This window comes from Panulirus ornatus, chromosome 43 (assembly GCF_036320965.1).
Source record: "Panulirus ornatus isolate Po-2019 chromosome 43, ASM3632096v1, whole genome shotgun sequence".
Lineage (NCBI taxonomy): Eukaryota > Metazoa > Arthropoda > Malacostraca > Decapoda > Palinuridae > Panulirus > Panulirus ornatus.
The window spans coordinates 16,558,257-16,584,072 of record NC_092266.1 but is presented as its reverse complement, the minus strand read 5'-3'; the positions used below and the strand labels follow the sequence as shown (position 1 = coordinate 16,584,072).

Sequence of the window (25,816 nt, the reverse complement as noted above, 5' to 3'; positions counted from 1 at the left end):
CTCAAAGGCTTCCCCCCCCCACGTACTATACAGAGACGCAGACATTTTGGCCTGGAGGAGCATATAGTAATCAAGGTGGCCCATACCACCGTCAGTAGCAGGGTAGCTTGGCTCCCGGAGCCCATACCACCGTCAGTAGCAGGGTAGCTTGGCTCCCGGAGCCCATACCACCGTCAGAAGCAGGGTAGCTTGGCTCCCGGAGCCCATACCACCGTCAGTAGCAGGGTAGCTTGGCTCCCGGAGCCCATACCACCGTCAGTAGCAGGGTAGCTTGGCTCCCGGAGCCCATACCACCGTCAGTAGCAAGGTAGCTTGGCTCCCGGAGCCAACCGAGGGGTAGCTGGCGGAGCAACCCCGTCAGTAGCAAGGTAGCTTGGCTCCGCCCAACCCCGTCATTAGTAAGGTAGCTTGGTTTCCGGAGCCCATACCACCGTCAGTAGCAAGGTAGCTTGGCTCCCGGAGCCCATACCACCGTCAGTAGCAAGGTAGCTTGGCTCCCGGAGCCCATACCACCGTCAGTAGTAAGGTAGCTTGGTTTCCGGAGCCCATACCACCGTCAGTAGCAAGGTAGCTTGGCTCCCGGAGCCCATACCACCGTCAGTAGCAAGGTAGCTTGGCTCCCGGAGCCCATACCACCGTCAGTAGTAAGGTAGCTTGGCTCCCGGAGCCCATACCACCGTCAGTAGCAAGGTAGCTTGGCTCCCGGAGCCCATACCACCGTCAGTAGTAAGGTAGCTTGGTTTCCGGAGCCCATACCACCGTCAGTAGCAAGGTAGCTTGGCTCCCAGAGCCCATCCCTTCGTCAGTAGCAAGGTAGCTTGGCTCCCGGAGCCCATACCACCGTCAGTAGCAAGGTAGCTTGGCTCCCGGAGCCCATCCCTTCGCCAGTAGCAAGGTAGCCTGGCTCCCGGAGCCCATCCCTTCGTTAATATGGTCTTACAAAGTCTACCACAAACAGAGTAAACACACCCACACACACACACACAACAACACTCCCAGTCCACCACACTGCCGTTCTTGGAGCTCGGGTCTGAAGTGCGATTTACCGTCCGGACTGGAAAATCATAATTCTCTCCTAACAGAATTCCCTGACGTATGTGTGACACCTACAGCGAGCCATGGTGGCCAGACAGGAGTGCGGGTTTAGACGACGAGTCAGCGAGAAGGGCTGTGTCTGTGCGGAGTTCCCACCCCCCTCCTCCTCCTCCTCCTCCCTCTCCACCTTTGCCTGATGAGTCAGTCAGCCAAGGGAATAAGGGGGGGTCTGCCCCCCCTCCCCTCCTACCTTTACACCCACACGACTACACCTTAGTTCCTCAAACACACCCCTCCCCCACCCACCAAACCCCTTCCTCCTGGGGTTGTGAACGTCGTACACTTTGAAGATTTTTACCCTCCCCAACCCTCACACGTTAGACGCACCCTTCTTAAACCATCCCGGGTACGACGGTACGACCCTTGGGTACGACGGTACGACCCCTCGGATACGAAGGTACGACCCTTAAAAACGACGGTGCGACCCTTGAGAACGACGGTACGACCCTTGAGTATGATGGCTCGGTCAAATGCTAAGCCAAGGGTGTGGTGGCTGACGCGGACTCAAATCGTGTGCAGAAGCAAGGAGCGCGCGCGCGCAGACAGACAGACAGACAAACACACACACGCACACACAAACAAAGGAAGTAAGGTTACAAGTCGCCCCCGGGAGCACACTGATGAAGGTCCCACACCATCAATACCTACCTGCCTGCCTACCATACACCAAACAAAGAAAAACACCCACGCGCGTGTGGCACAACCAGTTGCCAAACGCTCCCAATAACAACAACGACCACATCACAACCCAGGCCACAACACAACCCAGGCGGAGACTCCCGATCTAAAGCGCATTCCGGCCGAAGGTGAGGTGGTGTAGGCAATCACAACAGTGTATGTATAATATGGCTAACTCACCTATAACCACCACACAATACGGGTTTACACCAAGCGTAACATCGTAAACATTGGGGAGGATATGTGACGGTTTTTATACTATGTGGAGTGATGGGAGGGGAGGGAGGGAAGGTAGGAGCCTCCCTCTATATAGATAAGGTCTATCGGTTCTTGTCCTCTATCCTCCGGCAGATTATCTTATCAGTGACCGAGAGATCATCCGTTATCTGGCCTTCCTCGTGTGTTCGCATGCGTCGCGAGACTTCATCAGTGGCGGGCCGAACTCTGGCGCCAGCCACCAGCCCCCACACCACCACAACTGCTACCACCATCTACTACATTATGCAAACACTGTAGCTGCCAACATCTACCACCACACACACACACACACACACACACACACACGATAATAATTTATCATACCAGCAGCCAATGTGCGCCGCCACCACCACACTGCACTAACCACACGCCCCAACACCACCGCCACACACTCCACAAACAGTACATCAACACCAGCACTCCACTAACCACACTCCACCACCACTATACTCCACTAACCACACTCCACAACCACCATACTCCACTAACCACACTCCACAACCACCACCACCATATTCCACTAACCACACTCCACTACCACCACCTAACTCCACTAACCACAGTCCACCACCATCGCCATACTCCACTAACCACAGTCCACCTCCACCACCATACTTCACCCTCTATACAGCCATACAACAATATAGAAAAAAAAATGCCTTAATGAACCCTAAGGTCAAAATCCACTCCGACGGAGGCAATAACATGAAACTCCACAAGAGGTCGTCAAGGGTTAGAAAACAATCCGGAGAGAACATGAAACTGTTCTCTAGGGCGTGTGTATGTGGGGGTGGGGAGGAGGGGGGGAAGGGGGGTAGTAGTAGTCAGGACGGCACAATAGGTCCCCCGAACAAAAGGATGGGAGGGGGAGGGGGAGGGGGGGAGGGGGGTGAAAAACTCCAGCAGATATTATGCCCGAGGGAGGGGAGGGGAGAGGGGAGGGGAGGGGAGGGGAGGGAGGGGGGGAGATCCTGCTTTCAGACCCCCCTGCAGGTCTAACTCACTCCCCCCAGCACCCCCTCCCCTCCCCCTTCTCGTAGCCGCGCCCGCCCGTCCTCACCCCCCTTCTCCAACCACCCCCCCACCACATCACACATACCCATCCACACACAGTGCCTTCCCATCCTCCCACTGCCACATCCTCCCGATCAACCTCTCTCCTCTCTCTCTCTCTCTCTCTCTCTCTCTCTCTCTCTCTCTCTCTCTCTCTCTCTCTCTCTCTAAGACCTAGTATCATCCCTAATACAGCCCGCCGGTCCTCAGCCAGATGTATATATATACATACGGTTCATCATTGTTCAATCCTCCCCCCCAGTCAACGGATGCCATCACTAACAAACTCCCGCGCAATTATTCATCTCCTCTTTATAGGGGGAAAAAAACGGCCACTGAAACTCGAGAGCGCCGGAGAAAGGGAACTTTTAAGAGTGTGCGGCCACACACACACACACACACACACACACACACACACACACACAGCCACACACACACACAACACACACACACACACACACACACACACACACAGTCACACACACACACGATCGATCTCTGTGCCCCGACGTTTGCCACTAACAAATCCCCACTGTGGGGAGCAGGCTCAGGTACATGGCTCACGGTGCAGGGAACTGGTGAGATCCGGCAACTGGTCACGGGGCAGGCATGTGAACAACAGCAACAACAACAACAACAACAACAACACGAGTATAGCAAAAACAGCAGCAGGAACAGCGTCAGTAACAGCAGCAGCAGCAGCAGAAACAGCTTCAGTAACAGCAGCAGCAGCAGCAGGAACAGCGTCAGCAGGTGAGGCGTGGCACCACGAGACATACACACACACACACACGGGTGGTGGCTTCTTGTACAATGGACCTCAGCGACCACAGCTTGTTGCCTTGACCCCTTAATCACGACTGCACGTGCGACCCTTTGTGGTATGATGGCCTCCTCTCTGGCCTCAGGGTCAGGTCGAAGGTCAAGGCATAAGGACCGTTACGTACCTGTGTGTGTCGTCAGGGTCGTGCCGTCGGGTACATGGGTCGTACCGTCGTGGCGTACACCAGGTGTGATCAGGTCTGCCACTGGCACGACCACCGACTACACACACACACACACACACACACACACACACATATCACCACCACCATGGACCACTGTACGGGATAAACAAATCCAAGCACACACGACAAAACCAACGCTGTGGCAACATGGCAACATACCGGAACCAGTCCCACAGCAACGCTAACATAGACCCAACTCCACAGCAGCGCCGACACACACACACACACACACACACACACACACACACACACACACAACGAACCCCGCAGCAAAACTACCAGAGCCAGTATGACAGAACGTAACACCGTAACAACCAAATGCACAACACGCTACCGTGAACGTCAGACCCAACACCGTAACTGCAGTACAAACAGGAGAACATCAATGCAGCAGAACAAAAAAAAAAAGAACAAAAACAAAAAAAGTATCGCAACGAGAGAAACATGCAGACAATTTCATGTGGGAACAAACAAAGCGACAAAAACAGTCAACAGAAACATCGCAACGCCACAGCAACGGCAGTAACGTCAACACCACAGCAACAGACGGTGCTACACCACAGCAACATGAGTACTCTCAACACAACACAAACTCATCAACACCACAACAACATAAGTCCTCTCAACACAAACTCATCAACACCACAGCAACATGAGTACTCTCAACACAACACAAACTCATCAACACCACAACAACATAAGTCCTCTCAACACAAACTCATCAACACCACAGCAACATGAGTACTCTCAACACAACACAAACTCATCAACACCACAGCAACATAAGTCCTCTCAACACAAACTCATCAACACCACAGCAACATGACACCACAGCAACATGAGTACTCTCAACACAACACAAACTCATCAACACCACAGCAACATGAGTACTCTCAACACAAGACAAACTCATCAACACCACAGCAACATAAGTCCTCTCAACACAAACTCATCAACACCACAGCAACATAAGTCCTCTCAACACAAACTCATCAACACCATAAGAGAAGCCTCAAAAAGGGGGCGGGGCACCCCACGAGTGCAGAGCTCCCTCCCTTAATGTACAGAGAGATAATGACCACCACCACCAGCAGCAGCAGCTTCCAGGAAAAACACACAGAGGTTCATAAGTGGCCGGCTCAACACAGGTGTTCCCAGGGCGTCGGAAAACATTACGACGAGTGTGAACAACACCTGATTGCATCCACGCACGCCATCCACACACACACACACGGGAAGCAAATGAACACCATTACAACACGGCGGAGTGGCATCAGCGACCAGCTTCCAAAAACCATGACAGATGATGATGGTCGCCGGCCCAGTGGTCCTGCCGTCACACTGGGGGAGGCAGGGTCCGTCGCGCACTTGCCGGCCAAGTCCAATCTGATCTTCAACTCGCGACGCCAACGCCTTGCACGGGGCTCGTGCGGCCCTTCCGTGTGAACTAGCCCCGGCTGTAGGACCTCACCTTCAAGGGTCAGATCTCGGGTCAGGTAGTCATAAATAAGAGGCGGGTTGTCACAAGCCAAGCCCTATCACATGCAAGAGTCGCTCCATCGTGCTCAAGAGTCGTCCCGTCGTGCTCAAGAGCCGTGCCGTCGTGCTCAAGAGCCGTCCCGTCGTGCTAAAGAGCCGTCCCGTCGTGCTCAAGAGTCGTCCCGTCGTACTCAAGAGCCGTCCCGTCGTGCTCAAGAGCCGTCCCGTCGTGCTCAAGAGCCGTGCCATCGTGCTCAAGAGCCGTCCCGTCGTGCTCAAGAGCCGTCCCGTCGTGCTCAAGAGTCGTCCCGTCGTACTCAAGAGCCGTCCGTCCCGTCGTGCTCAAGAGCCGTCCGTCCCGTCGTGCTTAAGAGCCGTCCCGTCGTGCTCAAGAGCCGTCCATCCCGTCGTGATCAAGAGCCGTCCGTCCCGTCGTGCTCAAGAGCCGTCCCGTCGTGGTCAAGAGCCGTCCGTCCCGTCGTGCTCAAGAGCCGTCCGTCCCGTCGTGCTCAAGAGCCGTCCGTCCCGTCGTGCTCAAGAGCCGTCCGTCCCGTCGTGATCAAGAGCCGTCCCGTCGTGCTCAAGAGCCGTCCGTCCCGTCGTGCTCAAGAGCCGTCCCGTCGTGTCAAGAGCCGTCCGTCCCGTCGTGCTCAAGAGCCGTCCGTCCCGTCGTGCTCAAGAGCCGTCCGTCCCGTCGTGCTCAAGAGCCGTCCCGTCGTGGTCAAGAGCCGTCCGTCCCGTCGTGCTCAAGAGCCGTACCGTCGTGCTCAAGAGCCGCGCCATCGTGCTCAGAGGTTTAACGAGTTGTTCTGGTGCAGCCTCGGCTCAGCCTGGTACCTTACGCCGCACCACAAACACTCCGATAATGATTTCCTCGAGCAAAGCACAATATAAGTGACTCCAGTGAACATAACATCCATAATTACGTCTTTTTCCCCAGCACTTGGAGAAGATTGCTCCTCCTGCCCTTTTACGCAACCCTGACACTACCTCGCACGGCAATTCATCGAGCAGAATTCGTTCGTGCAACCTGTGCACATCACACAACTAATTCGTGACCAAATTCAAACACAAAAACTGCCGCTTCAGCCAACCACTCTCGTCCCGCTAAAATGTCTCGCCCTAAACTTCACTCATGAAAAAGTGACTTTCCTTCAATCTCTCACAACCACCTAAACTCTATCTTGCCCTGAAATCACTCATCACATTCCTGCGACTCGTCACAACCTCACAACCCCCAGTCACCCAACACTCCAGGCCCTCACCTCACGGGAGCCGACCAAAAACTACTGACAATAACCAACATTTTTCCTGCTCTTTTTTCCTCCGCGTTTCTTCCTTTTCGTCAACTCCGTTCATCTCCTACGAGCACAACTTCTTCATGATGTTCCTCACCTTTAGTACAGTCATCTATGGCGTCCCTAGTCCGCCACAGCGACGTCAACAGACCGAAGTGAAGACCAGGCCAACTCAAGCCAAGGTCCCTAGTAACCACCCGAGAGCCTTCCGTTGGCTTCCGGGTAATTGGCCACCACCAGGATAAAACAACGGAAACTTGAGGACCGACACAGGAGAAAAGCAACACTAACTTAAACACTGAACTTCAAGAGATTGAAATTGGCAAACTAACTTCAGCGTCAGAGCCAGTCTCCGGGGGAGGCTTCGAGGCTGGAGGATGCTCCCGCACACGAAAGCGAGGGGGCAACGGGGAGACATGTGAGGTGAGAGGAGTGGAAAAGGAAGAAAATTTACTGCGTAAAAAGGAATGGAAGAATGGAATGAACATAAGACACACACACAAGGTGGTACAGACAGCAGGAGGTATGGAGGAGGAAGGCAGGGATAAGTGGCGCAGAATAAGTGGCCACTACTGTGGCACATCGGCCATGAAATAACAAGGTAGCGACATCTACGAGCAGCAGGAAGAAGAAGAGGCGTCTTGGTTCCCTGAGGTAGAGTGCTGGGGGAAGGACGACGATGACAACGAAGACGACGACGACAGAGACGGCGACGAAGACGACGACGGAGACGACGACTAAGACGCGGCGACGACAGCAATAGCAGCGGCAGCAGCAGGAGGCGAGGCGGGTATCAAATGGCTCCTGCCGCCCTCGCTCCCACTGCTCTCGTAATTCACACGTAATGAACTAATACGACCTACGGGGGATTTCCCGGCGAGCCAACTATCAATTACCGATCACTTGGCCTTGCCTTCTAACCAGCTTCCTCCGCCTCTTAATAAAGTCACAGCGGACTGGTAGCCTAAGCCCATAGACAAGGGGGAATGAGGCAGTATATGGGGCCGTGGGTAGGCATAACGGTGTGTGGCGCTACAGTACAGAAGCCCATAATACCCCACTGGAGCAGGAGTGGGGGCATGGGCTATAACGCAGGGACGAGAGCATCATGAGGGAGTGTATGAGGCAGCATGAGTAAGAATGAGCCAACATGAGGAGAATGGGTCGAAGAAAAACGAATATGGGGGCAAGATAAGGGTACCCAGGATAGCAGGAAGGAGAATGGGCAATACTCTGGACACAAGAACCAGGGCAAGGACACAAGAACTAAGGGATTGGACACAAGAACTATGGGGGGTTGGACACTGAGGGAATCATGCAAGACGACAGTGTAACATTAAGCCATCCACGGGGCCAGAGGTCCATTACGGGACACAGTGGAAGGCATTAAGGAACCCACGGGACTGGATATCCCCCCAAAAAAACAAACACAAGGGACGAGACTGGAGAGGACCACGAACAAGACCAGCCAGACCCTGAAACACGGGAGAAAATTGCCTTGTTAGGGCGGGAGAGTATCTGATGGGCTGTTTATAGCCTTCGTTAAAACAATTATCCTCACACCTGACAAGAGGGAGGAGGGGGCTGATCAGCCGCTATGGTAGGTGAGGGGCAGACGATGGGAAAGGGAAAAGGAGCTGGAAGGGGGAAGAAAAAGAATAAAAGAAGGGAAAAAGCGAGGAATATACGGCTCACTGGAGGAACAGAAGGGAAAGGACATCGTCTCTCACAGACACTTTGTCTTCCTTCACCCCGAACGGCCGTCCTCGCTCGCCAAACGCCCAATTCTCGACCTCTAAGTAACGCGATGAAAGTCCTCCAGTGAGAATAACATCTCGACCAAGTACCAAACTTCACACAGGTTAACTACAGGCGGCCAGCCGGGGCTCCTCGCCCAAAAGAGAAGGATGCCACAACCTGAGCCAGAATTACGTGTTTATTTCCGTCATGCCTGCAGACATCACCTCAATATCAGATGATACGGCCCTCGACTCCCTCCGCCATCCTCCTCCTGCCAGTAAACCTTTTTAAACGCGATGGCTATCATTATCGCTATCAGACGATCCCAATAGCAGTACCCAGCGAGGAGCCTACCGGAAGGGTCCCACCTCCCGAGATGAGGCGGTTCGCTCCAACAATGGAAGACGAAGCCATTACCCCCCAGCACACGAGCCACACGTCGCTGCTTTCAACCCCTTGAGAACGACGGTGTGACTCTTGGATATGATGACCTGGAATTGGACCCTGATCCTTAAGGGTCAGGTCAAAGGCTAGGCCAGGCCATTATACTCGAGGGTTTTACCGTCCCGCTCAATGGGTTAATCTTTTCCCAGGGCCAACCCTACAGGAAGTACCAATATCAACTCCCTCCTCCTATACGGTTGGACAGATACCCAACACAAGGCTTAAGCTACTAGCAATAAGGATAACCCTCGCCTTCCTCAGCTCTACACGGTATCAGACTGAGGGAACCTGTTCCCCTATCTCGACTCAAGATTCGAACCCGAGATAAATGAAACCAGAAATCATCGACAAAAAGATATCTGAATCACTATGCTGTACATGCAGAACCAGGGTTTCCATAAATGATCCTCGTGTAAACCTGAATAAATATACCGATTACAAAGGTATGAACGACGGGTTGTGAGTTACAAAAACAAGCAAACAGACGAATGAAGAACGTCCGGCGACTTGAGAACGGCAGAGAAAGTACATGGGAGAGGATCCGGACCCGGACTCATGGCTATTCAGCTTCCAGTTCACGAGGCACCGAATCACAGACGTAGGCTACGCCCTCCTAAAGTGTAAAACCCCCGACAAATGACACTTCCGCTGTCGTCTCACCACACAGAAACATGTCCACCACACTCGCAAACACGTCAGCAAACCGTGAATTAAAAAGTCGCTAACTGGACTCCAAAATCTATCAAGAGGGTTCGAGCACCTTGCCCAGTGTGAGGCTCTCCCCCCCGGCCGCCAGCCCCCCAACACGAGCGGCAAGCTACCGTCCTCGACGAGCAAGCAAACACTCCACGTTCGACCTATTTGTCTTGCGAGAGATTTCCACTTGGTTCGCAAATGTGTCAACACGAAAGTGATGCGGATGCCAGCGAAGGGTACGGGAAGCGGGGTCACCCTCTGCAAACGCCATTACTACATCAAATTTCTGTACGTATCCCTAGTTCCCCCATCGTATTTCGCAGCCCATTTTCTTTCTTTACTCACTACAGTACCTCCGCCTGACCTTCACCTTCGCCAACAGAGGCAGCCAGACTCGGGTGCCAGAGAGGGCGCAGCCCAAGCTGGAAATGGTTCCGACAGTAGAATATATCCGACAAAAGCAGCATAGCTCTGTGCATTTACAGCCGAGGAGTGCAGGGCGGGAGCGGGGCCTCTGAGAGGTGGAATGTCAATACTGGTGCTGCACGGCCTCACTGAAGCCAGGGAGTGAGGGACACCCTACACCCCCATCACATGCCCTCCTACACCCAGTCCGTCCTCCCTACTAGCACAGCAGGAGGCACACTGTCAACGCCGAGAGGGGGGAAAAAAAGAATATAATAACTGCCCATGAAACTCTGATCTACATACGATATAATTACTTTTTCTTACGTACCGCTCGTAGTAATGGGTTAGAATATTCTTTTTTCTCGTAATAACGTCTGGATGTGTTCCTCAATGTAGCAGTTCTGTTATATAGAGTGGAGATGTTCAGAATAAGGACGACACGAGCGTTCTTCTGGGCCTGCAAGTGTGGCCCGCCAGGAACCTTACTGACGAAGGTGGAGCCGATGGACGGCGCCACGAGAGACGGGTCTTCCATGCGCCTCGTCTCAAAGAGGCTTTAACTCCCCGCCACTTGAGCTTAAAACGGACCTTCATCGTCATCCGCTAGAGCGAGAGGGTAGGTGACTGCAATGACACACACACACGACACACGGGAGCCGACACAGATGAAGAGCGTCTCTCCGACTCACATCTGGCCAGAGGAACACCTCCACCTTATGACGCCCCCACCCAGCCAGTCCCCCAGCTGCACACACCATGTTTTCAGCTGCGCTGCACAAGATGGGGGTCACACACGTTTCAAAGGCCCATCATTCCCCTGTTCCTGCTTGGAGCGCAGTCTCGAAGCTGCAGAAGCCCTATGAAACAGATCATATATATATATATAAGAATCTCATGTTTCCTCAAGAGATACTTATACTGTTATGAACAAGAGTAAGTCCGACCAAGCGATCTTGGACTGGCCCCCAACGGTTACGCTAACGTGACGCTAATATCACCCGAGGACAACGCGATCAGCCTCCTGGTTCGCAACGACCCTAAGGCGCTAAAGACACAACCCGCTATACGACCAAGAGTTCCCAGTCCTGACGGCTAACGCTCTAGAATATTTCCAGGCGTGTACTCTCCCTCATGATGGTGATGCAGGAAGTGTCTCATTACTACCCTGAAGCCTGGGGAGCACCAGCCAGTGTCGTGCCGTCCACGCAAGGCCAGCCACTGCTCGTCAGAGCGCCACACGTGAACACACTGTCGAGCCGTAACACTGGTATAAAGGTCCGACCTCTGAGAGAGACGGTTACCTTTTCCAAGTGACCATCAAGACCAGCGGAATAAAACTACAAAGAAAGTGACAGGCACGTCAGAATGTTACTAAAAGTAACAGCAGCGGTGACGGTAACGCACGGTAACATAAGAATACAAGTAACAGAAGCAGGAACGCGCTGGTAGACGAATCAGCAACACGCGCGCGTCACACACACACACACACACACTCTGAGGCGGTGGTGAAAGCGACGATCTAACGTCACCCTGCCTCACACACACACACACACACACACCAGCCAGAACACCTAACCTCCGCAGCCATCACCACCTCGGGGTCTACAGGAGTCGTGTCGTGTGCGTCTCTCCGCCTCGTTGTATCACCCCATAACAGATGGTAATTTTCCGCGAGAGTAAACCTGGCTTTTGTCACCCTCCCGTGACATGAGACCAGATTACCCGAGACATATAAGTGAGAACTGTCGGGATAATGTGGCCATCTGATGTCGTTCTCTCGTGAAGTATGCACTGGTGGGCCCGTTCCTCAGGTCTCCGTCCCAACCCTGGAGACAGAACTACCCACTACCTTCCCGTCCCACATCTAGGCGTCTCTGCCTCCACTACTGTCATCATCCTATGCCTAACCAATCCAGTCTGCCACATCTCTCCATTACCACCTCTCCTTTACTGCCCTGCCTCCACCTACAGTACACGGATTAAAACCTTACGACACTATTAACGTCCCCATCACTCAACCTCGTCACAGACCATCGGGTCTTCTTTTATCTCCCTTTCCTATATACTCTCACGAATTACTTCCCTCTTCTCCCCTTCTCCTTCCCCTCGTTTCTCCCCTCCCTCACCCTACTTCTCCCCTTCCCGCCACCCCCCTCCCTACCAAACAATCTGAAAACTTATAAACTCCCTTTTGAAGTCATCAAAGTGGGTGGCCGACGCACAAAAACTCCGCCTCTTCCCCCTCCGCCAGCAGAGCTATCGCCGCGGTAATTACAGGCACTGGAGGGGCGCCCCAGAGGCGCACCACCGCCGCCAAAATCACGGCTTCACCTGCTGGCCTGGCCCAGACGACGGAGAGGCCCCGTCACCACCCATGCTCTGAGGATGCCCCAGCGGCAGGAGAACAGAGGCCTCGGAGGAGACAAGAGACGGCAAATCTAAAGGCAATGAGAAGCCGTACTACCACAACGACGAAAATAAAATACTAGCAACTGTAACGCCCCCCCCCCCAAAAAAAAAAAAATCAGGGGGAGCCCATGAGACAGAAGAACCCCCCCGCGAAAAATCTAATTAAGAACCTCTGTACCTGAGAGGACGAAAGCCTAAAAAGCAGAGGAACCAATTAACAGGGAACCCGGGAGATTAGAACCTTAAAAATCTTCAAAAAAAAAAAAAAAAAAGGCTCGGTAATGAAACCCTAACATCTTTGTGAAGGACCCGGGTACCTATGAACACCAAAACCCTCACAGGAACCACAGAGACACTTAGAACCCTCAACAAGAACGTGGCCGACCTAAGACAGCAATCTTAAAAATCTGGTGAACTCAGGACACGCAAACACCATCCAGAACTAAGGAAAAGCCTTGCGTACATCTAAGAGCAGAGCGATGTTCTTAAAATCTGGACGAACCAATCAATGTGCCTGGGAGGCCACCAGGTGCAACTGAAGATCATAACAAGAAATGTTAACTTGCGTGTATCTAAGTATCGGAGAACCAATGTAGCGTAGGGAAGCGATGGGCTATTCAGGACAACACAGTTTAATGTAGATTTGTTAAACGGGCTTCGTTATGGACGAAGAGAATCACTTCCACACGCAAGAGGCTCGTTAAACATTAGGAGGGCGTGGGGGGAGGAGGAGGAGGAGTGAGGGGGCAAACTGTTTGGGCGATCAAACCTTATCTTACGTATTATAACTTAACGTTGGTTTCGGAGGTCTCTCTCTCTCTCTCTCTCTCTCTCTCTCTCTCTCTCTCTCTCTCTCTCTCTCTCTCTCTCTCTCCACAACTTGGCCTGATCACTGGGGTTGTTTGAGCAATGTTGTGGCCCGTGCGTCCTGTCCACCCGGCCACTCATAATTATGCTAGATTGTTCCAAGTCATAACTATACCGTATTTCGTAATATTCATCAAAATATCAACTCTTAGAATGAACTACAACTTCCTTTTACGTACATATATCTTCCGAATTTCCATGCAAGGCTGGTGTGAGACGCGAGAAGCGTTATATATATATATATATATATATATATATATATATATATATATATATATATATATATATATATATATATAATACGCTGTATGGCAACGTTTTCCTACCCTCCGTCTCCTTATTAGAGCGTTGACATTATCATGCTCACACCGCGCACACACACACCATTATATGAGAATTCATTTATGTCCAGACTTGGAACACGGCACACACGGAGGACGGAAGATATCTATCTCTTCTGTGGTGATAACAACAATCACGCAGCCATTTGTCCTGTTCCCGCCACCCTCCTCACCCACCCGTCCCCATATCATGGACGCGTCCGACGCTCCGTAGCGACCACCAACACTGGCGCTTCAAACCCTAAGCGACTGCCACCCTGCATGTCGACAAGAGGCAGGGCTTTTTTTTAGATGATGATTTCACATTTTTATCGTCTGGGTTTTTTAAAGGCAGTGGTTTTCCGAACTGTTCCAGCAAATTTGAGCTTGCCTTAACAATACCAGAAATTAGGCTTAAATCCATTAATTTTACAATGACCGTGTAAGTAGGAACGAAAACTTACTTTCAAAAATATGATCAAAAAATGGTTTTAAAATTGGCCAACTGCAGGTGTAGTGAGTTCCCCGTCCCTACCGTCATTCTCCTTCGGCCAAGATGTGAAGCGAACGTGCCGGCTGTTCCCTCGCACGTACATACCACCCATGGCACATCAGTGGCTCGTACCTGAATTCGCTTTGCTCTGCTCACCAGAGGGAACTGACTGGCTTCATGCAGGCCCGAAAAAGTCTGTAATACCTGCACTAACGTCTACAGCCCCTGCTCGCTCATCCCGAGGCTTCCCTCCGCGTCAGAGCATAAACTAAACAGTTGAAAATCTTGTCTTAAAACACAAGACTGAGATTCCCCAGGAAGTGTGGTGTTCCAACGTCACAACGACTGAGGGAGGGAGGGATGGCCCACTCTGCCGCTCTTATTGCCTCACTCATCACCGGCCGCGGGTTTAGCCAGCGTGTTATACACACGTCAGGTGGGGGTCGCCAGCCAGCCAGCCAGCCAGCCGCTCTGATGCGAACCATCTCGCTGTCTCTATATACCCGGGCGTAATGTTGGCCGGTGAGACGGAAGCGAGAGAGAGAGAGAGAGAGAGAGAGAGAGAGAGAGAGAGAGAGAGAGAGAGAGAGAGAGAGAGAGAGACCAGGAGAACAAGATGGCTCGGGGCGGAGGCCACAGTATCATCCCAGACGGCCACATTTGGGTCTCCTCCGGGAGCAATATGGCCAACACTGCCGTGGATGCCTCACTAACACAGGCGTGGCGGTCGCGGTGTGCCAGCTAATTTACTCTAGCCCAAACCAAACACCGTCTTCACGTTCTGAACGTTCCCTGGCGACCTTCATTAAGCTTTAACGAAACAAACGTTTACACATCTCTTCTTGCAGGAATGGTCGTATTCATTACCAGTCCGAGTGGGATTATCTGGGTTAGAAAACCTCTCTCACTTGAACTGGAACATACGACCCCAGTGAGCACGACGGTACGACCCTCGAGCATGAAGGCACGACCAATGAGCACGACTCTGAGGAGCAGGTACGACCCTCGAGCACGAAGGTGAGGCCCTTGAGCACGACTCTGAGGAGCAGGTACCCGTGGTATGAAGCCAGGTCCTCTCCGCCCCAGTAGCCTGACCACACTTACCCTACCCCCACACTTCCATCCCTCATGACACACTAAACGTCTCTGCTTACACACGCACACACGTGCCTGGCCTGCGGTATACCCAACACATGTACCTTTCTACCATCCTCAGGCCTGCCCTACAGTACACACACACACACACACACACACACACACACACCACATAATTAAGTTCCCGCTGCCTTTAAGAACGGGTTTAATTTTCAACTCAAACACAGATTCAATTATCGAGAAAAAGATTACGGGTTTTCATTACCCTAAAATCCCTCGCAGGTGAGATTAACCGAAGCTGGGGTTTATGGTGGAAACATTAGCTGCTCCTATCACAAGCTCAGCTCCCTGTCATGCGTCACACGAGGCGCCCAACGTTCTGTACGACCCCCTCCTGACATCAAAGGAACGACCCTCCAGTACGACTCATGGGTTATGAAGGTCTGGTCTCTAACCTGATCCTTACTGACATTTGAGTTTACGCCTGTGGCCAAGCCAGCGTACCGAAGAGTCGTAACGCCGTGCTCAAGGGTCGTAGCGCCGTGCTCAAGGGTCGTAGCGCCGTGCTCGAGGGTCGTAGCGCCGTGCTCGAGGGTCGTACCGTCGTGCTCGAGGGTCGTGCCCCCGTGCTTATGAGGTGAACCCTCCCTTTCAACCGCCAATTCCTTAAACACTAATATTCCCCTCACCCAAGAACCTGTCCACCGTCTAACACTTTCCTCCTCCTCCTCCTCCACCAGCAGCCTCAGCCTCCCCCTCCCGTGCCACAAGCTGTAACTCACCTCACCCTCACAGTGGCCTCAGTAGTCTACCTTGGGATCATCATGGTCCAAATCCTCCATAACCATCTCCGCTCCCTCACCACTAACACTCATCTTGCGCCGCCTTGAAAGGCGTACGATCCACCCTCCCCTCAACCCCTATACCATTCTCCTTACCTCGCCCGCCCGCCTTATCGTTACGCCACACGTGGTGGAACTTTTACCTTATACCCAAGCCTCCCACACCACCCACCACCACCTTACACGAGGCAGTACCTTAACCCTTGTCACTCCCGCGTCGTGGAGTTAATATTTCCTCCACGTAGTCCTCAAGCCAAGCCCTTCCCCCCTCCTCCTCTCTTACCCAAGATTCATCTCATCGCCCGGTAGTCCTAAGCCTCTCTCCCCCTGTATACACCAGTCTCCCTCGCTAATCTCCCCTACACCCCCCCGCCGTCTTGTGCTGGTGCAAGGTTAAGACGGTGTGCATCACCACCCCGTTAAGAAAAATCCACCCCCCCCTCGCGCCGCCGTTCATTTCCCCGGTGGCGTGCTACATAAAACTAGTTTACTTCACCCCCGCTAATGCGGAGGGTTAAACCCGCCCTTAAAACTTGCTGCCTGACACCCATCATAAAGTGCCGTCCCCCTTCCTCCTCCTCCCCGGCTCCCCTTCCTCCGCTCGCCACAGACTCGGTAGGTCTAGTAACAAGGTTTGCCACCAACTTATGATCAGTACCCGGGCAAGAAACACAATAAAAAAAAGGGTAAGAGTTCCACAACACACTCAATATACTTTTTTTTCCCCCTCTCTTTTTCCTCCCTCCCTCCCTTTTCAAAGCACCTGTAAACTTACCATAATAAATCTAGTTTGGCGGCGAAGGTTTACAAGCGTAAAAAGGGTTAAGAGGATCAAACAATGAAACGTTTACCTTTTTAGATGTTGATACACAAACCTGGCACTGGCTGCCACTCACACTCACTCACTCACTCACTCACACACACACACACACACACACACACACACACACTGCAGTGTATACCAACTGTGATGATTATTCAGTTCCTCATTCACTGGTTCCTTTCAGCTTAACATACAAACATCCGTATCCATTTTCCGCTCAGTCTCAAGACTGTGTTCAACGCTAACCACCTACTGAAGGGGAAAAATGGTACTATGAAATACTATAACAAACATCACTGTCACCCACGAGTTAAGCAAGGTGGCTAAGACAAGGATATATGAAAGGAATGTTCCCAAGGTATAACCCAACCACACAGCACATATACGTACTCACATCGCCCTCGTACACAAGTCAATTCTTTAATAGGTTTACAAACATTTACACGACCACCGTGGGAGTGGTCGGACAGACAACAATGTAAAAAAAAAAAAAAAAGAAGTAAAAATGAAAACACGAAGGTTGTGTAGCAGTAGATAGTGAGAGCGGGGACACAGGAGGGAGTCTGTTGTGTGGTGTGGTGGTACGCCGACACCACCGAGGGAGTTGCAAGGGCGTGAAAAACGGGGCACTAACGCCACGCTTCTTGCTCAACAATGAGGACGGTAGCCCCACACAGTAGCCCAGCCCCCCCCCCCCCCCCACACACACACACACACACACTACCCTCCTAACAAAACAAAACAAAAAGAAGTTCCTTTTCTCTCGGTTTCTAGCAGCTTTATCGGAAACGTTTAAAGCGGGTCCATTTTCTTCCCTAATGCATTATACAGGTTAGGCAGGCTGTGAGGGGAGCTCGCTAACAAGATTAACTAGTGGTGTAAGAAGTCCTTCTCCCCCTCCTCACCCGTCCCCCCTCCACCTCCTGCAAGTGGACCGCCAACTGAGCGAGAGGAGGAGAGGAGAGAGGGATGGTGAGGGGGGGAAAGGCGTATAATTAAGGTATTCACCTCCAGCACAGGAATGAGGATCAGGAGGAAGGAACGAGAGGCCTGCCGGGCATTCACCCAAAACACTCGAGGCTGAAAACTGGGGAGCCGGTCGAGGGCTTCACTGCCAAAGGACCCAGACGACGGGAGGAATGAGAAGGGCGAACTCAGAGAGGAGAAAATGCCTCCACGGGCAGGAGACCTTAGCAACAAGTTCCCCTCCGCATTCATACTAACACATCTACGGGAGTATGAGTACAGTGAAGTCAGGACCGTACGGAGAGCCATACTCCCAAACATCGTCGAGGTAAGAGACGAGTCTTACGAGGCAGGCGCCACACACAACACCGTGCGAGGTAAATCTTCACCAAGTTAAGAGGTTAGAGACTTACGAGTCCGCGATGCCAGAAGTACACCTTGCGGCCCCCGTCCTCACACAACTACGTCCACAGGAACGGAAATCTTAAGAACTACCGTAACAAAGACTGGAGCTGTGTCTGGAGCTTACTCTTGTACCACAGACTAGAACTGTGTTTCAAGGAACGGTGATATGAAGAACCTACACTAGGTGGTAGGTGGCAGACAACTACCGCCAAAGAAGGTACTCTAACCCGGGTATATAAAGGCTTAAGGCGCCAGACCAACATATATCTCTTTCTAAATGAAACTCGTATCCCTCTACTCAGTTTTGTAACACCCCACAGTAACATAAATATGCTCGGCTAATATCACCATGTTCTCCAATGTATCTCCGAAGCCCCACATTCAATTACTAAAAAAAAAAAAAGCCATTCATTCTCAATATTTTTCATATCTTATCCAGTAATAATGGCTCAAGAGATGTTCATGTACCTAACAAAGTGTCAACTAACCAAACAAGTATATATATTTTACTCAAAACATTTACAATTAAGAAAAATACATAAATTCTCGTACTGACCATATAATATGTAAAGGAAAGACAATCCTTCTTCAAAAGGTTGTCTGAGTAAGACTTTACCGGCAAGAAGGTTGAGGAGGTAATATGTGAGGACAGGGCAGACCAGACTCATTGCCAACACATGTCCACCAAACATACGACCAAACTTGGCGCTCCTCCCTGTGTAAGAGGACCCATGAACCATTCACTTACAGCGAAATCTTGTCTGAGCTTTTCTCTGAGCATTCCAGAAACACGCAAATTAAGAATGAAGGAACCTGCCAAAGGAACCAGAGACAATAAGAAGAAAAAAAAAAAGTTCCTGATGTGTAGTAAAATTCCAGCACGCTCTACATGCACAGAGCTTGGTCCAACGAAGGTAATCTAATCTGCAGCTAACAGTGACTCAGTGTTGTCTTGGATGAGTTAGAAGAGAACCTGAGGGTTAACCATGAGCTGAGGGCGAACAGGAGACTCCATGATATCTCTCCCGTCCAGCAATGCCGAAGTCACTTACGTGTAAAGGAAAAAATATAACCAAATATTCACTTGTCCGAAACACTTGGCCACATTGTCTATACTCCCAGCTCCGCTGAACAAACACGCCGATATCACCCATCCAATAAAAATATTAACACAAGGTCAACAACACGGGATTGAGTACTTGCACTGCATACATAAGCTACAACTCTGTTTACTGAAAGGGGGAAGCGAACCTGTGCGGGAGCACCCGACCGACACCCGAGTTAAGTGAAATGATCTGGAACAGTAAAGTAAAGGAGATTCTACGAGTTAAGTAACCAGTTCCTGGGAGTAAAACTTCCCTAATATCAATTCATCTTTGTAACACACAGAGTCGAGTGCCTGTAATGTCTTGCTCCCGCCGCAGCATGTGGGATATGATTAAACTAACAAGCCATGCAGGATTGAATCAACACCTGCCAGTGAGTAAGCGCCCTTCAAATCCAGGCTTTGTATCGTCTATACACTCCTGTGTGGAGTATCGAGGACACTTCCACTGTCGTCATTTGACTTTCTTGTTTTTACAGCGCATAAAGAGATTTAAGATCGGTATGCTCCAGTTTAGGGGCACCATACAAATAAACGTATGGATATGAAAGACAAGCATACCAATGATCCGCACTGCGTTAACGTAAATGATTATCATTTTCACGCTAAGATAATCAGCAATAAAATATAGTGTGGGGGGATATGAACGTCTGGGAAAATGTGACATTCATTGACGAGGGAGTACACGAAACACCTGCATAAACCAGGAGAACATGCGAAAGTCACACCGAACTTAAACACTGATGGGGTGAGCTACTGGGTAAGGACGGTATGGAGTATAGCTATTTCTCTTGCAGGAGACTAGGCGGTGGGTAGGGCCAGCACCCGCCATGTGTCCTCTGCAATATTTACATTTTTTCGTGGGTTGATGCGACGCTATCATTCGTGTGTTTGGTATATTTCAACCGTTATATTGAAAGTATATCATTGGTGTGTTTCATATATTTCGACTATTATACTGAAAGCTAAATCTCGAATAGTCTAAGAATTTAATTGTGCTTTTCATGTGTTCTCTTTCATTTCTACACTTCCACCCCACATCTTTATCCACCTTCATAGTCCTCCCTTTAGTACTTATGTGCGTCTCTTCCAAATCCTGAAATTATCAATGCGGTGTCCTTAAAACAAACAAACAAAAAACTCTAATACAAATAGATGTAAAGCTACAACGTAATGTCAGTATGACCAAAACAAAGCGTAAAGTCACAGCCATATATTTTTGTGGCGGGTAAATCGGCCGCTGAACCAGTTCTCAATAAACAACAAAGTGCTTAAGGATTCGTGTCAACGAAAACCCAAATGTTAAAGAATTTAATATGTGCCACCTCGCCTGGCCGTGCCAACACGGCGACGGTCGATCGTGGCCGACGGGAAAGAATTACTCATGACTCCGACTCGAGAGTAATTGAGTATTGGACGAAGAAGACTAACAACGTGATAAGAGAAGGCAATAATAAAAACATACCAATACAATGAATAACAGAATAGAGAGGTATGAGACAATCTATGGCACTTTTTAACCCAATATGTAAATATAAATAATGGTAAAAGACATCGATCAACTCCGTATTACTTCACTGTGTTCTGACGGAGAAGCCTTCAACACAATATATAATGGAAAATAAAAGATATCTACGTACTTACCACAACAGCTTTATGTACTACAATACGATAAGTATAGTCTACTTACCTAGTACCTTGAGGTACACCCAGGGAGAGTGTCGTGTGCTGACGGGGCTGCGCGCGGTACAACGGTACGAGTCTTCGTCCTCTTTACGTACCGCTTTCCATCTCAGCCCGTCACCCTCCACAATGATACCCAGGGCTGAAATACACCAGTGTTAAATTTATTTCCACAATTACAGTCTAATACACTCTCTCCCTCCCTCTCTCACCCTGATATATAACTTCATTTGGCACCATTTATTACGGCAAGTAGCTGATATAAACCTACATGTAAGACAAATGACTGAAACAAAATGTTCATTTGCAGTGGCGGGGGGGAAGTGCGTGCTGCGCTCACTGAATGAAAGACTATGGCACCGGTAACATGCCCATGAAGGCTATTCTCTCGCACATTTGCCTGTACTAAATGACATTATCACTGCAACTGACGCACATTTGGCCTAATCCATGTCACAAAATATATACATGCAGGGATATAAGAGTGTACGATGGCCACTAAATAAAACATTTTCTTTCATAAAGGATAGAAAAAGAAAATGAAATACGACAGCTGAGGGTAGAGTTTAAGAGGGTTTTCGAGTGACACACGAGAGCAGCCGCGAGACATAAAACTCTCTTCATAAAGGGTTAAAGTACCTTGAAGGTGTTGTGGGAACATGACCGTAGCGGATTTACAACAGCTCAGCATGACCAGGAGACCCTCGCTCCCCTACCACGCCGTCTCAAGGGAACCATGTCACGACCAGGCAATGGCGTGTCACTATGACGACAAGCTTATTACACCTCCTGAACACCCTCACACACACACACACACACACACACACACACACACACACACCACCACCACCACCACCAACACACTTACTACCTACTAAACCCTGGAAACAATGATATAATCTGAGCTTATTAAGTGAGTGAACACAATGGACCCGGCCCTCATGCAGCCACACTAACTCCCTCACCATAAGCCTTGCTCACACAAACACACACACCACACCACCCCAGCTGTCACGTACCTACGCCGTAGTTATCATCACACACACTGCACAACGCGTCACATTTGCACACTTTTCATGAAATGCAAAAGAGATGACAATATTTGCTATCTACTGATCACAGGCGAGTCAAGCCTCTCTCTCTCTCTCTCTCTCTCTCTCTCTCTCTCTCTCTCTCTCTCTCTCTCTCTCTCTCTCTAGTTACCAGTACCTCCGCTAAACCACGTCCCCGACCCTGCCACTACCTCAGCTACTAGGACTCCCAATAACCAATGAACATCGAACTGTCTCTTCCAGGAAACACCTCCACCAGACCCTCGTGCCACAACTTGTTTACATAAGTGATTCCATTCTCCCCCTAGGTGGCCAGGCGCGGGTGAACGGTGTTCAGCACACGGTTCTCCTTACGACATATACCCTTAAACTGCGTTCCCGGTACCCGCATACCCATCGACCTTTCTACAAGTAGTGACACCGCGATGTGGATCTTTTCGTCCCATTAAAAACTTTCCTCTCCTCCCTATTCCAGGTTCCTGTCTACGCTCTAGCCACTACACGCCCCCCCCCCCACCCCCTCCTCCGCCTAATATACGCATTACATGCTGCAGAATTGATGAGCGCCGGACAGGTTGCATGTGCGTAAATACACCGTTTAAAAAAAAAAATCGTTGTGCTTATCGACTCCAGGCACGTGTGTACTTCTGTGTACGGCTGGACCTACCTGTTCCTGGAAGGCTATTAGACCCCTCCCACTCCAGTCTGCACTGTCTGGCCCCTCCCTCTCAAGTATAAATGTCCAAATGCTTTGGGTTGAGTCCCACACTTCTCCCTGGGATACGTCTACATGTTCTTTTATCAGACTTACGAGGTCCTCCAGCTCGAGTCTACACGTCTTCTTTCCAGATTTTACAAGCTCATCTGATCGTGTCAGTGTGTTCCCCTCCTCCCTCATCCTACAGTCTGCTCGTCCTCCTGCTATGCATTCACAACGCTCTTCTCCTCCTGCCAGAACACCCCAGCCGTTTTCCCGGGGTTTAAAGGTCCTCCACCTCCTCCTCCTCCTCCTCCAGTTTGCATGTCCATCCTTTCCTCCTAGTCTACGTGTCCGTCTTCACCCACCCGAATCAACACGTACTTCGCCAGTTCCGGTCTGATATGCTCCTCCTGTTGTCTAGCTCTGTGTAAGGATCGCCTGAACTCCAGGCGCTACTGAGCTCCACTACTGGCGGTAAGGTGTCTTAAGTACGGCTCCAAATATCGTCCAGCACTGCACGTCTCCCCTCCTCCTCCTCAATACGCGTCTCTACATAGGTCTCTACAGCCTACTCTTCCCCCTACGTATCCCCCCCCCTATCGTATTTTCATGCCCCCTACCGCAACTGCAACCCTTGTGATGAGTCAACACGTCAGCTACACGCCGAACCTACGCGCCCCTGGCGAATCTACATAACGTTTGCAGCGTTCAACAACCGCCATGTTGGGCTGCTACAACGGAAGATGAGTTTCTCAGCCAGAGTCGACGCACCTCCGGCTGTTATAAGAATCCCAGTCGAGTCTTACACGTCACCTGCTCATTCTTTATCCTTCTTCTGAGTCCAGACAACCTAAGGCGAGTCTACACGTCTTCTGCACAAGTGCTGAGAGGACGTCCTCGTGCGCGGCGCTTGCCGAGTGTAAACACACACCACACTGGCTTAGTCGACACGCTCGCTGCTAGCAATACGTCCGTACGTACACCAGCCGCCAAGCTTATGGGGTATAATCATAAATTCAAATGCTCGCTCCCAAGTCTATACAAGCTCGTAAAGTTATAATGAAAAAGAACCAGGGTTTAAGCCTGAGAGCTTCGATCTGCAAAGATGACCCAGGTCATACTTCTAGTGAGTTTGAAATAAGAAGAAGAAGAAGAAGAAGCGGGTAAGTTTCAGGAGAGGTTTTTACGGTAGTTACTTGAAGTTATGATCAAGGATGATGAACGGCAGTTAGGACAGAATCTGTTAGTTACAGCTCGTTACAACAGGAGGTGCCCGAGTTGAGCGAGGGGTATTGGATGTCTGTTTGGGTGGGGGTTTACTACAGCCAGATGAATAAGAAAGGTCACACACGTTTCGTAACGGAGTTCGTGCCTGGGAAAAATAAGTATCTTCCTTTCATTTCAGATTAGGAAAGAGAAAGGTTCGGGTGATTAAATTCTAAAATATTAAGGAGGACAGACCACCGAGAACTGATCTTGTTGTTATTCTATTATCATTTCTTCTTGGTTGTCGAGCTGCCAATGACACAACCTCGCCAAAGTGGCCTTTCATTCGCGATTTACACCACCCAGGTAGAGTACACACACACACACACACACACACACACACACACACGTAACTAGACAGAAGAAACGTTAGGTGAAAAAATACTTTGTTGTCTGGTGCGTGTTAGAGTGACAGGAGGACAATGCCAGGCTACACGTGGGCCGGCTGGTACCGGAGCTCACGGTGCAGCAGCGGCCAGCCGGCAATGCCCTTGTCTTCCGCACGCGCTCAAGCTTGCCAGAATATATCGCCTACATTATTGGCAAGTCCTGTATCGGCTGACATGTTTTATCGGCAGACCAACACCGCTGTTCGGTACGTGCCACGGACGCCTCACTCTACAGAGACGCCAATCATCCCGCATTCTGCGGTTCCACAGCAACCAACTTCCACTGTCTAAATCTCAGTCCCGTTTAATCAACAATGGTTGTTAGATGGGTTGTTACACGGGTTGTTACACAGGTTGTTACCATCACTATAGGTATCCTTTAAGGAGACACAGGTAAACATGACAGCCAGACGACAGGTAAACAGAGGGTCGACCAGATTAGACAATCCATAGGGAGACCAATTCAGACCTGGCACCTAAGACACACCTCCAAGTACCAAGTCTGACCCAGGTCTTGCTGCGAGTCTGTGTGCTTGAAATGAACCTCTGCTTACGCACCAGTGCTCAGTTCCACTATGTCACAGGGGGTCTGATGGTGGCGATGGTAAGCCTTGTCTCTGAGGTCAAGAGTCGGCAGTTTAGGGCCACAGTGTCTACTGCTGGAAGAAAGCGCGGGGCGAGAACGTGGGACGAATGCTCAAGGTACTGACGTTATCTTAACGTGATTAACGAGGAAACCTTCGCCTCTCCTCCGGTTCCTGTGAGTCTGCACCTCCCTCCTTCCCCGACAACACTGACCTGCTTCCGCTATTCGTTCCTCTCTTACAACAACTCTCCTCGTTCTCTCCCCCTCTGTCCGTATGACTTTACAATCTTATTTTCCCTGGCTTACCCATGTTCTTCCCTTACTTTCGACAAATCTCTCCTCCTCCTCCTCCTCCTCCTCCACCTTCAATATTTCCGTCGATCGTAAGATCCTCTTCTTCTCCAACTAAGGCCTCTCTCTCCTCTTAAAAACCATCCATTCCTCCAAAACGTCCTTCTTTTTTTCTCTCATTTTCCCTTCCTTTTCTCGTGTCCTTCCAAGCGCTTCCTTTCTCAGCTCTTTCATATATTCTCGTGGCGCTCCTCCCTCCCTTCCTGTGCCTCTCCCTCCGTCGGTGCCTTCATCTCCCTGTAGTCCCGCGGCAACAGGAACCACTCACTACTCTCCCTCGTCTCCAAACCAATACTCCATTCAAACTT

The 25,816-nt window shown here is 50.6% G+C and overlaps 1 protein-coding gene across 2 annotated transcripts in view; it reads right to left on the bottom strand.

Annotated features, from left to right (window-relative positions):
• LOC139762345 (tyrosine-protein kinase transmembrane receptor Ror2-like) overlaps nucleotides 1–25,816 on the bottom strand; it is a 422,639-nt gene that overhangs the window by 136,348 nt on the left and 260,475 nt on the right. For both annotated transcript variants that reach the window (XM_071687040.1, XM_071687041.1), the window contains exon 5: nucleotides 21,172–21,306. In XM_071687040.1, coding sequence (XP_071543141.1) covers nucleotides 21,172–21,306 — 135 coding nt within the window. The remainder of the gene's footprint in view (nucleotides 1–21,171; nucleotides 21,307–25,816) is intronic.